This window comes from Castanea sativa, chromosome 9, assembly GCF_040712315.1.
Source record: "Castanea sativa cultivar Marrone di Chiusa Pesio chromosome 9, ASM4071231v1".
Classification (NCBI taxonomy): Eukaryota; Viridiplantae; Streptophyta; class Magnoliopsida; order Fagales; family Fagaceae; genus Castanea; species Castanea sativa.
This window is the reverse complement of record NC_134021.1, coordinates 37,298,338-37,312,027: the sequence shown is the minus strand read 5'-3', so window position 1 is coordinate 37,312,027 and position 13,690 is coordinate 37,298,338. Positions and strand designations below refer to the sequence as shown.

The 13,690-nt window shown below is 34.4% G+C and overlaps 1 protein-coding gene across 1 annotated transcript; it reads right to left on the bottom strand.

The window, feature by feature from the left end:
* Window positions 1–4,212: 4,212 nt before the first annotated feature.
* Window positions 4,213–10,571, bottom strand: LOC142610835 (uncharacterized). Its single transcript, XM_075782780.1, has 7 exons — window positions 10,470–10,571; window positions 9,502–10,030; window positions 7,831–7,883; window positions 7,600–7,664; window positions 7,422–7,500; window positions 5,320–5,625; window positions 4,213–4,905 (listed from the first exon to the last, which is right to left on the bottom strand). The coding sequence occupies exons 2-7, from the start codon at window positions 9,960–9,962 to the stop codon at window positions 4,751–4,753; spliced, it is 1,119 nt and encodes a 372-aa protein (XP_075638895.1). The 5' UTR covers window positions 9,963–10,030; window positions 10,470–10,571; the 3' UTR covers window positions 4,213–4,750.
* Between the last annotated feature and the right edge of the window lie 3,119 nt (window positions 10,572–13,690).

Below are 13,690 nucleotides of genomic sequence, written 5' to 3'. Positions count from 1 at the left end.
TAATCTCATAGTGCAAGAACACAATTTCAATACTTGTCTCCATAATGTTCTAGTGAAAACACTCAAAAACAGATGGTTTCTACTCTAATTAACTCTCTCTCTCTCTCTATGAAAGGATCGTGTTCTACTCTCTCCGTCCCGAATTATTGATCCTCCATTACATTTTGAGATATCCCGAAATGAAGTCATTTTTCTAAAATTAATAAATAAAATTCATATTTTTCCATTTACTTTACTTAAAAAGTCAATGCCATTCTTTTTCTATAGTTTGAATCGATGATGATAGTTTTGAAAATCTTTACCTTTTTAACTAATAGATAATGCATTAAATAATGTTCCTTTAGAAAGTTGGATTTTCTAAATAAATCTAACAATTTGGGACAGTATTATAGTACTACAACTGTGTTTGTATAGTTCCAAAGCAAAATCCTCTCTCTCCCCATCTACCCCCTTCATGTTGGAGAAGATGCTAACTCCTATTGGCAAAAGGTGGTGAATTTTTTTCCCACAATAACCGGAGGCAAACATCAGCGTGCATATTGCTTAGAGTTGGCTGGCAGGTTGATAATTGAAAATGCACATCCATAGGGGTGCTGGATGAATGAGATAGGAGCAAGAGGGTTTTGGAACTTTGAAATTGTACCGTGCAGAGTAACCTAGCTTCTTTTTTTTATTTGCTGAATAAAAAGGGGGGATGGGGGGGGGGGGGGGGGGAGCGGGGGCGACCATATGTGGCTTACCCCCTAGGGCGTAACCTAATAGGGGTACCTCTCGCTAGGGAATGTTGGATTAAGCCATAGTTACTGTGACCGAGATGCCACATACCTCACTCTAGCACCTCAAGAGAGCCAGCGGATGAGGCGTAATGCATGCTAGGAACCCACCCCTCACATGGTACCCGCCATGTCTCGAATGAGAGATCTCATGCATGCACGCGGGATCTCACACCAACTGGGCCACCCCTCTTGGGGCGAGTAACCTAGCTTTTTGACCTTTGGAAGGATGCCGTACTATACTTTGTTTTTTGCATCATATTGTAGAACATGTGCATGTCTTGAATTGCTTCTCTTCCAAGTCAAACTTCTGATAAATTAATTTTGTACCACCCTTGAGGAGGGAGGTTCCATGATCCATATATTTGGTCTAGTATACTGCACCTATTGTGGGCTCTTCACCGTTGGCCAGAAATCTTCCACACATTCTTATACTGTCTCTACTATAAATTTCACCCACTAGTTTCCAAATCTGTAAGTTTCAAATTTTCGGAAAAGATCTATTCCAATTGAATCTCTTTTTAAATGTCACGTGTTAAATATCTAGCTAATTGAATGATTCAATTGGAATGGATTCTTTCCCCAAATTTTACGAGCCATGAAAAAGAGCATTTTCCAACTCCTTGCCACATCCCAAACTAGCTTTTTGAAATGCATCTGGTGTGGCCGGGTGCTCCAAAAGGCTTCTACTTCTAGCTAGCTATCCATATTTGGCTAGGGCAATGCCAGAGCACAACATCATTTTGGCGTAGAACACACAAATTATCCATATTCCGTAGCCACCTTCTTCTAAACTTTGCATGCTCGATGTTGAAGGTAATTATATATCTTTCCTCATTAATGTATTTTCCCAACTCCTAACTACCACCTTCCCACCTTCCCAACTTTCTTCATGCATTCTTCTGACGTCAACATCTCCATGAAATCCGATCAATTTGGTCACTTCCATGGTCTTTTTTTTTTCTTTCAAGACTTTATTCAAGGGTTCTTCACAACCTAAGGTTATTCCAAAGTCCAAACTAAGACATCATTACGCTTCTACCTTCAAATTTGAGGTAGAGTGCTAACGATAATATATCTTTCTCTATTAATGTATTTTCTCAACTACCATTTTCCCAGCTCCCACACAACCCATACCTCTCTTCTGTTGTATACAGTGAGCTATCTCACATGTGGGCCCCACATGCTAGTGAGACTCACATGTTGTGAGAGACTTGTTGCATGCAGTGGGTACAAGATATACCTTCTCCAACTCTCAATTACCACATTCCCAACTTCCTCATTAATATATGTTCCAGGGGCGGAGCTACAAGTTAGGGTAGGGGGCCATGGCCCCCCAAATTTTTTGAAATTTTCTTTTTACTATATAGAAATATTTAATATTGAAATAATTAGCCCTAAAAAATGGGACTTGGCACCCCCAATTATTTGAGTTGGTCCAATAATGTTCTTAAAAAAATTGTCCAATTTGTCTGGTAGTTATAGAGAAAGTATTGTTTCTCAAATTCATTTTATATGGTAAAATGTGTTCTCGTATTTCTTAAAATTTTGGATCATTCATGTCTCTGAACACTACATTAATTTAATTGAAATTTTTTTACTCACAATTGTAGACAATTTGGTAACTTATATTGAAAATGAAAATTGTAAGGATTTTACTATGGAAGATGGTGTAAGATTAATTTAATTCTATGAAACATTTAATTTTAAGGATTCATTATGAAATATACTAATTTTTGTGTATGTGTATAGATGTATGTGTTTGTGTATGTATATGAAAGTTTGTATAGACTAATAAATTAGCAACACAAATTGGCCCTCCCAAACAAATATTTTTGACTTCGCCCTAATATGTCCAAATCTCTATATATAACATAGTTAGGTTCATTGTGACGTATAATTCGATACAATTAAGTCTTTAGACTTTTTTCACTTGACATAAAAAGTTCATAATTTTATTTGGTGCTTGCAAAATTCAGATCATATGCTACAACTGGCTCGTTACGTTGTCCTCTCAAAACCCAATTAATATGCCAGTTGTATTTCTTACCTAGATAAGATTGTTAGAGGAATTCTCTATATCGTTTTATCTTCATGAGGCAAGAATCGCATCCACAAGTCTTGTTTTCCACTATCTTAAACTTTCATCAATCAACCCAAAAACTAAACCATCCTTCATCAAAATCTTCCGAGGCAATACTGGCCTATAAGTGTGGAAGGTTAGAGCCATTTTTCAATCCATATTCGCACATCATCCATCTCCTATACGCCACCATGAGCTTTCCTCAATAATATAGCATGCTGCCAATATATTTAGCCATGTGTGACCTTTTTTGATTTGGACTAGTTTTGCTTCAAAGGAACAATCTGGAAAATACATAATCTGTTGTAAAATAGAGGAAACATAAAGACAAGAAAAGGGAATATGAGAGTAAGATTATATCTGAATTATTTCTTCTCTAGTGGTCATCCATTACGTTTCTAACACTGAATACATATATCTTTCTTTGTTATCTGTTTCTCAATTTTTTTTCCGTTTCTATCTCTATTTCTTAGTGTATGTTACAACGAGGGTTTATGCTCATATATATAGAGAAAGGAGAAGAGACTGAAGCAGCTAAAAGGGAACAAAATCTCTTAAATTAGCTGCCTTATTAAATGTGATGGATGCACGTCTTCGCTCTGGATAATGAATAGTACGTAACATAATTTTGGAAAAGAAAGCAGTTAGCTAACATTTTTTTTTTTTTTGGGTTGAGAATCTCATTTCTATTGAACCTAAATGAACGAACTCCATACAAAGTACAATTCCTTCCAAAATTAGTTGAATTTTGAAGGAAATTGAGTTTATTTGTATTTGATTGTGTCACAATTATCAATAGTTTCTTTGAATAAAATTCTGCCGTTTATTCTCAACCAAAAAAAAATTGTCAATACTTTCTAAAAAATACTACCCTTCACCTCCGCCGCTAGGATCATCTTTAGCCTTGGATTGCATTGTGCCTTTAAGCAAATCAGATCTAAATTTCAATTAACAGGGGGAAAAAAATAAAAAAGAAAAAAGAAAAAAACCTCATATTTTTCATGCTTTATTCAAACCATTTAAACCAAAAACTGAAATTCAAATCATTCTCTTAAGTTTTTTTTTTTGCTTTTTTTTTTTTTCCATAGAAATGAATTATTAATTAATCAATTTAATTGAATTGTATCCAAGGGTTGGTACTTAGGCATAGATTTGATTCTAGATGTGCTCATCTTATCTTTTAAATTCATGAAAAGCTCTTCATTGGGCATCTCTCTCTCTCTCTCTCTCTCTCTCTCTCCAAAATAAATTATCTGATAATTGATAGCTGAGTATCTAAATACTCCTTTTATACTTACTGTGTGTTTAGTATATGTATCGCTCTTGAAAGAGGGGGAGGGGGTGGGAGAAGGTGCGTTTCAAGACAAGAAAAGATCACCAAATTTTTCATTCACTTATATACATTAGGTAGCTATAACAAAGGAAGATAACGTGATGAAAAACAAAGGAATCTCCCAAGAAATTGACAATCATTCTTTAGAAATATTGGATAGCAGAGCTTCCCCATTAACATAGTTTTACCCTTGAATGTCTTCCACATCTCCATGCCAAAAAAATTGCCTAAAATATGAACCTCAATAACAACATGATATTCAAACAATAAAGAAAACTAGTCTGCATGTTGGTCAAACCCCAATCATATCAAAATCATAACGTATACCAGACATGCAAGACAGCATTCTACTCAAAGCTTCGATCTCCTACTGCAGCAAATCCAAAAAAAGGCTTTAGGAGGCCTCTCTTTCTTCTATAGTTTCAGGTTGACTTGGAAACTATGTACCTTGTTTTAGCTGTATCTGAGTTTCTAAATTTATTACTGGAAAGATACTGCGCACTTCTACTGTTGCAGGATTGGTAAGAAACTTTTCTCGACAAATGTTTTTGTTGACAAATTTTAGACAGTGCTGATGTCCACTCGGCTTTTATGGATCTGAAAGGCTGGGGTGATCCAGCTCCCACAACTGCATTGGATGCCTGACCAATTGAAGAAACCCAAGCGAGCTTCACAGTGAGCACAGGACAACTTGCCCTCCATTGCACCTTCTTTAACTGGATGACAAGAAATAACTATCAAAAGTTTAATTATTTTAAACATGTCTATGTACATAATAGATTACGTGAAACCCTAAGATGCCATCAATGATAATAATGCTTATTTTGCCAAGTTTGGTTAGTCAAACAAACTGGTTTGAACAAAAGTGACCTTGGATCCCTTGTACAGAACTCGTGAGGGGACCTTTTTTTTTTTTCCTTTAATTTACTTTTAGACCCAAAATTTTACCAGGAGTAAATGATCTGCTTACAAAATGTTATTCTATAACCCAGTCTCTAGAGGAGAAATTTCAAATGCTAAATGTAATTTTACCGTACATTAGTTGCTTATCTGATTTGTATGAGTTAATAACCTCCAAGAAACAATCATTTTATAGTCCAAGAATCAGAAAGTTTGAAATAATAATTTACCTGCCGTCATCCATTGTAGAGGCTCAACAAAAATGGATGAACACTCAGACTCTTCAGACTTGTTATATGGGTTGCCACTTTTCCGCTTGCGCCACTCAAAGGATGTCTCACCCTCACCCGGAATGTGATCTACAACGTTCTCCTGCAGTGCAACAACTCTTCGGCATTTCTTGCAGCGGTATGCAGGAGTACGATTATTTCCTAAATTTGAAGCTACTTCCACTTCTGAGGAAACTTCTGTAGCCAAACCAGGATCTGCCCCAAATTTAGAACTTTCTATCTTCTCCCCACGGTTATAAGATTCACCTGAAACCATGGGAGAGAGGACCTTTCAACGATTAACATTTGAAAACAGAAGAAAACCTTATCATTCAGTCTCAATCTCAACAAATAAAAAGAGCAATAACAATAGAAAAATCCAAAAGTACAATACCTAGATTAAATTAACTTAAACTTACAATTATGCTCACTACTGAAAGAATCTTAAAGGCAAAAATCTACATCCAAGTTGTTAGACACAATTTCAAAAATGGACCATGTTGCACCAAAAGAATTCTTCATCAACAGCAAGAGAATTAGGGTCTTTTGTTGCTCTATAGACCACTCAAGCTTTAATTCTAGACCCTGATATTTTCAGAGGACTAAGTGGTATTTCTAGTACAAATATAAGAAAAATATCAAATTCAGGGCAGGAAATTGGCAGCTAATAGAATGCCCCGGAGTCGAGATGAAATAGATCTAGATTTGAATACCCTGTGAAAAAATGGTAAATATGCTATGAACAAACTAAAACATAATAAAGTTGTTCAATTGGGAGGATGAACAGATTTGCCATTTTATAGGTGAAGGGCATAAGTAACAACAAAGGAAATGATTATCTTATCTTACCTTTCGAATTCAGCATTTGCAAATGAATGAAACTATTGGAGGCTTATTTCTGTCTATATGACTAGGGATGGAACTACATTTTTTAATTATTTTTATCAGTAAATAATTTCATTAAAGAATAAAAAAAGAGAACAAGGGATAGAACTAATGTTAGGGTTCACATGATTTGGGGCAAACAGGTTCTCAAAGGTTACCCATGTGCAACCAGGTATCAGTTACATGTAAATAGTAAAGAGATTTGCACTTTAAAATTTACCTATGAAAAAGAATGCAACATCCACCCCTCTGAAGAGGAGTATACATAAAAGAATTCCACGCATTTCCAGTCTCCTCCCAAAATGCTTTGCTCATGTCGCATCAGTTGTAAATCTAAGCAATATGGCTTTTGAACTAATTGATGTATCCCAAAAATGCAATGTTCATGTCTCATGGGCTGTTTAAAAGATAAAACTTTTATACAATGGCCTCACAATGCTTAATGCATAAAACCATAGGACTTGTCGGATAGCATTGCTCCTTAATATCACTCAATCATAACTGTATGATTACAAGAGACTCATGACACTGCACACCAACGTATACCCAGCCATATAGTGGTATCTGTAATTGGCAACAACATCATTTCAGAATCTACTTATAGAATTATAGCCTTCTGTCTCTGTTGCCTATGTCCCGAGATGAATGGAACTTCCATGATTTTCTAAAGCCAACCAGACACAAATAACTTTTATATGACAAAATTTGGATGCATCATTATCAGGTAATAAACCTTTATTTTTCATTCTCAATAATATTTATCAAGTTCTTGTAAAAAAAAAAAGAATATTTATAAAGCAGTAGACCTTAAACCAGAAAGCCAATGAGCTCTAGCTTAAATGGCACCTCTTCCATCTGTATGAAAGGTGCTTGAGAGTGAAGATGTGGGTTCAAGACCCACTAGGGTGAACGTTTAACTTACCTGAAAATTAGAGAAAAATAACTACCCCTGATTTTATGTAGCTTTTTAATGCATCATCCTACAAGGCTCAGAAAACCACACCTACGGTGGGTCAAATCTCAGACCTCCTTTACAAGGAGAAGTACTACTAAGCTACAGGGGCAAGGGCAACGGTAAAAAATGCCTTTAAGCATATAAAGCTTGACAAAAGGAGAAAAAAAAAAGAAAAGAAAAGAAAAGAAGGGGGGGGGGGGTGGGGGGGGGAGCAAATATGTACCTAATACTTTCAGTCGAAAGCGCTTGTATATGGGGCTTGCACGGTCAACCTTGAAGCCCATTTCTTCAAACATCTTTAACTGCCATAAGAAGAAGGAAATAATATATTTCTGTGAGGCTAGATATATTGGAAATTACCCCTTAAAATCACCAGGCAATAAAGCATTTTATAGCATAACCTGCTCTATAAAACCATCATTGGGGCAAACAAATTCACAGCTTTGCTTTAAGGATTCCAGAGCCTCTGCAGGGATGTGTATGAAAAAAAAAGGGGCCATCAAAAGCATAATATTTTCAATCTCATTAGACAAGAAGGCCAACAAAAGCATTGTAAATAAAACTAGAAGCCAAAGGCATATACCAATTTGTGGACCGACAAAACTTCAAATAAACAATGGATTTGTTCACACCTTCTTGAGATAAATGTTCAGTTCTCATCAGATATGCTGTAATGATAGCTGCACTGCAAACATGCAAAGAAGAGTGTAAACCCCCAAGACTCGACAATTCAGTAAACCAGAAAACCTATTATTCAATGTAGGTCTCTTCTGGACAATTTCTGTCATTTTATACTAACAAAAAAAAATCTGACATTTTATACTAGGCTGAGAATATAACAAACACTTCCCTCGAATGCACTGAGGATTATAAGAAGAAGCAAGAAATAAAATATAGTAGCAAGTAAACCATTTTTTAATGGGTAAAATACTATTTTGGTCCTTAAACTTTACTAAAAGTTTGTTTTTAGTCCCTAAACTTTAAAAAGTTCTATTTTCATCCTTAAACTTTGTAAAGACTTTTTTTTTAATAGCTTAGAGATGGGGGTGAAAAAGGAACTTTTACAATAATTTAAGGATTAAAAACAAACTTTTGGTATAATTTAAGGACAAAAAAGAAAACATTTTCAATATTTTAGGGACAAAAAACAAATTTCTTATAGTTTAGGGATGAAAAGAAAACTTTGGTAAAGTTTAAGGACCAAAATAGTATTTTACCATTTTTTAATTAATAAGTAAAACTTCAATTCTGTGCCTTGAAAATCAGGTACTCATTCAAACTTTTCATCATATGACCCATAAACTGGTATTTGAATGCAACTCAACCATCTTATTGTTGAACTTGAAAGACAAGTCATATAGCCGTACATTTACTGGAAATTTATTTATTTATTTTAAATTTTAAGTGAATCTCACAAATTTTTTCCTTCTTTGATAAGTTAAAGGCTCTTTAACAATCTTAACTAGTCAGAGAATCATATCACCAAGCTACAATGTTGAAGAATGGTGTAGAATTACATCATCAAGTAAAATTTGAGTATATTCCCTCTGCTAATTTATAATGTTGCTTGTTATAATGTTCATATAATTTTATAAACTGTGTACTTTTTTTTTTTACGCACCAGGTTATTACAAGGAGGAGTACCATGGGACGGCTCAAAGATGCTAGCAAATGGTTTTAAACTAAGGATATCATGAGGCCTTAAAAACTATGTACTCGTGAAAAGGCACAAATGCGTTAAATAATCATTTTCATGACTATAAAATAAACGGCATTCCAGCATTAGTAATTTCATTTAGCCTTGTCTCAAAACAATTTTCGAGAACTTCCGTTACCTAAATTTCTCTTTAATTTATTGCAACTTGGAGTTTTTCAAAGCTTTATACATTCATGTATGAATACATAATTAGCTTTTGTAGCATTTATTAGTCAATTTTTTATACTTTTCTTATTTTTCTCTTTTATGCTCAGACTTTCCATCAGTTTTTCTCTCTTATCTTGATTTGATGCTAAGTATTTTATGATCACAACTCTCCCGTTTTGTGGAATACTGCAAATCCCAGTTTGATCCCTAAGACCACCAACTACTCCTATCTTATGTCCTAATCTTAGACCCCACTAAAATCCCAGTACACAAATACAGATACAGGTATCAAGCAGTCAAGCACACTACAAGAAACACACATTAAGCACTCATATTACAGAACAGGGTTTAAGAGCAACTTCGTTTCCACATAAAAAGTTAACAACTTTACCTAAAACCTGTAAACCCAATAACAAGAAAAGATATAAACAAAGTATACCTTCTTGACACGCCTGCGAAGCAATGTACCAAAACAGACCCCTCTTTTCGATTCCGATCAATGAAGTCAAAACAAACATCTAAATAATCCAACAAGTCCTCACTCTCCATATCTCTAATCGGCACGGCCATCCTCACGAGCTTCAAATCCTTGCCCGCGTATTCCAACGAGTACAAAATCTTATCCGGCGACAAGGAACTCTTGGCCCCTCCATCAGCAATTGAATCCTCCTCCACGGAACCTGAACAACCATCACCACCACCACCTCCTCCACCAGCATAAACCTTCTTGATTTCCTTAGCCGGAATAACTACACTGCTGCGCCATTCGGAGAAAAACGATATCGAAACCGAGCTGAGGACCGAGAGAATATGCGTGATCTCGGTGCTACCGTTTTGGAGAATCTCCGCCGCGTCACTGATGTTGCCGATGAATAGATTCTCGCGAACACGGTACGGCATCACAACACAAAAAATCACGCACACAAACACAATCGATTCTGCGCAAACCCTAGAAGAACACTTTTTGCCTACACACACAAAAAAAAAAGTTCAAAATTTAGTGAATTTTACACTTTGTTATGATATCTTAGCTGATCACATAGAAATACATGGCTCAGCTAGCTAGAATCTGAACTTTTCTCAGAAAATGGTTATGTTCTGTTTGGTTACAGAGAAAATTACAATTGGAAAAAAGAAATGCATTACATGCTGATATTGCAGTTTGTCCAATTGTTAGTACATATTCAAAATCTAATCAGAAATGGTAATAAGCAAGTACAAAAGAAAATCAAATCAATCTCTTTGTACCTGTTTGGTTACTGAGAAAATGTTTGGAAAGCAAAGAATTAAAATTCGAAATAAAATTTTTTTTCAAAGATTCTTTGGAATACAAAGCGAAAATCAAAGTAAAAATTAATAATTTCATTTTCCATTGAATTTTTTTTTTTTTTGGGAAAAAATTCAAACCTGAAATCTCGGAATATTCCGGCGAATCTTTCTCTTTCTTTCTCTCTCTCTCTCTCTCTCTCTCTCTCTCTGTGCCTATTATTTGGTGTTTAATAGTAGAGTGCTTATATAGATTGCCTGTCACGTGCGAGCTGAGGGAGTTGGCACGTGCGAGTATGGCTGCTGTCGACGTGTCAAAGTAAAATTATGTGAGGGATTCTTTCAGTTAGTGTGTGGGGTCGCGTGATGACGTGGAAAGATCAGGGCCCTTGACATATAAACTGAGAATGATTGACTCATTGGGGTTGGTTAAAGATACCAGTTGAGTGGCTCGAATGTTCCACGCTGGACGATTTTGATTGGTTGTTATTTGTATCTGGGTTTGATATGTGTGTTTTAGTTTTGATTGGGACGGTGATTTGAGACGCAGACAGTTGTGGGCTATGGGCCCGTTGAAAAAGAAAAACATGAGATCTTACAAACGGAAATTATTCTTACCGACGCACACGATTGTGAGAGGGCCGCTCCATGCGGCACACAAAATACCAGCTCCTTTACAAACTCTTACTATTTTAGAGCTCTATTTATTTATTGGAAAAGTCTAAGATCACACAAATTTCCGTAACTACTTACTACAATTGTAAGGTTATAAAGTACCACCGGTAAAAAAAAAAAAAAAAGATTTATGTGTAAATAATAGTTAATCAGTCACATTCTATCACATCACAGTCTAACATATTATAGTCTATTTATTTTGCTTTATAGTTGAGTTTTTCTTTGGGCAAAACTTCAGTCTAATGCTCCACTAGATGTGATGTAGACACATGATTAATTTTACACATGTGTTTAAATTGTATCAGATCCAATATGTTGAAACACTGAAACCAAATTAAAGCGTTCTTTTTTTTTTTTCTTTTCTTTTTTTAAATTTATCTTCTTTGTCAACCTCCAAAAACAATGCATGACACCAAGTTAACATAATTTTTATTGTTGAAATTACCTTGGGTAGTTTAATTGGTTAACGATTTTTTGGTATTTCTATGATATCTAGAATTCAAATCTCTCACCTTTTTTGTAACTATTAATTATGTAAATAAAAAAATAAATTACCCTAGAAAAGTCTTACCTTTCTATATATATATAGAGAGAAAAAAGAAGAAGATAAAAACAAAATAGCTTTTTAAATGAGCAAAAATAGTTGAAGGGGCATCTTATCTCAATGCCAATTTTAGTTACTTTGATATATAGGCGAAGCTAGAGGGGCCAAGGGGGGCCATAGTAGCATAGCCCCCAACTTTTGAAAATTTTAATTAATCTCTTTTACATTTGATAATAAATCTAAAAATTACACAAAAATACACTCCGTGAGAAAATTTCCTAGCTCTGCCACCACTTGATACCATCTTTTTTCACATATTAAGTCTTATTGTAAGTCTATTTTGTAAGTAAGTGAGGGTGGCATGGAAGAAATAAAATCTGGTGTTGATTTGTCATTTCCTTTTATACAATAATGTCTTTTCAATTTTCTTTTATAGGAATAGTAAGTAAAGATAGCCTTGAAAAGATAAGCATAAATTTGATTTGAATAAATAAATAGAAGATCAGAAAATAAGATTTGGTGAATCTGATATTAGAATATATAGAGATGTCATTATAGTTAATACATAAGCGAATTAGCAGTTTTTGTAATTTGTTTTTAGCCAATCTCAGCCAAAAAAAAAAAAAAAGTTTTTAGCCAAATTGGCAAACACCATAATAGAAATAAAAGACTTTGTACAACCCACCCAGCTTTGCATTACTGTTCAAAATTGTGCCCAAAAAAAAAAAAAACCATGTATAGAGCATTTACATCCATTTTACATAGTTTTGCACAAAAATGACTTATATCAATCTATGTATAATCATGTAAATTTACAAGTTTGTTATAGTAACTGTATAAATTTACACAAACACTATTTATTTTGTGTTTAATTGTTTTTTTTTTTACATATCTCAAAGATGAATGAAGAGATTGAATGGTAGTTGTTGTGTGTAACAAAAGATATTTATTTAAAAAAAAATTAAGAAAATTGATATTATAATAAAATATAGTGTAAAATAGATAATCTGATGTATGGTATTTTGAAAAGTGAGTACGTAAAATAAAAAAGGTAGGTTCTTATACTAAAATAGACAGGAATTTTTGCATGAGCTGATATGAATGCTCTTAGTTAGACAAAGGTCTCTCTCTCTCTCTCTCAAAATTAATGAAAGCGTTATGGCCAATTTTGTTGTGGGAAGTCACTGAATAAACCTTTCTCTCACACTCTGGTTGTGGGAAGTCACTAGCGTCTGTCGAGAAGTGGCTGATCTGGGGCACCATAATGGGATCTTTGTGTGGGGTGCTGTTGGGGTTGTGTCAATGGCGTTATCAAGGTTGCTTTGTGGAGTCCCACAGTGGTCGATTTGGCCATGGGGGTCACTACTCCGAGGCAGGCAGTGGCTAATCTTGTTGTGCATGCGTGTCATTGAGTCACTAACATTTGTCTGCAACCATTATACTATAAAATTTAAATTGTTGGGAAAGTTTGGAGGGGAAAAATAGAATTATTAGAATATTTTAATAGGATGCCTTGAAAAATAAAGAGTAAGATATAGGGGAAATTATTGGGCACGTTGAGTAGAATCCTACCCCATGCACCGGTACCGAAACGTCAACGTTTTGTACCGCTTTAAATACCATCCAATTTTGAGCGTTTCAGCCGATACTGGGCGTATCAATCGGTACAGAAATAAGTTTTTTTTTTTTTTTTTAATTTTAGTTTTGTAATTTTTGAATTTTTGTAAGAGCAGAATGGTAATTTATTTGCATTAACTTATTAGTATTATTTATTTTCTTAGTATGTAAAAGTCTAAAGTCTAAAACCATGAATAATTTGTTTAGAACTGAAGTAATGTTTTATGGTAAGCTTTTATTTTTATTACAATATATATTTATAAATATAAAAAATAGTAGTAAACCCGAAACGGTACACCGGTATTAACCGGTACCAAAATATATCGTTCCATTGGTCAAACCGGTTTGACTCATTTGGTAAGGAGTATTAAAACAATAGATAGTTAAAATAGAAAGAGTGATTTTTTTAATTGTAAAATTTGGTTAAACTTTACAAAGATGGATATGAATGGTCTTATAATAATAACCATAACAATGAATATAACAATTTATAAAATAAAATAAAAACAACGAATGTAACAAGCCA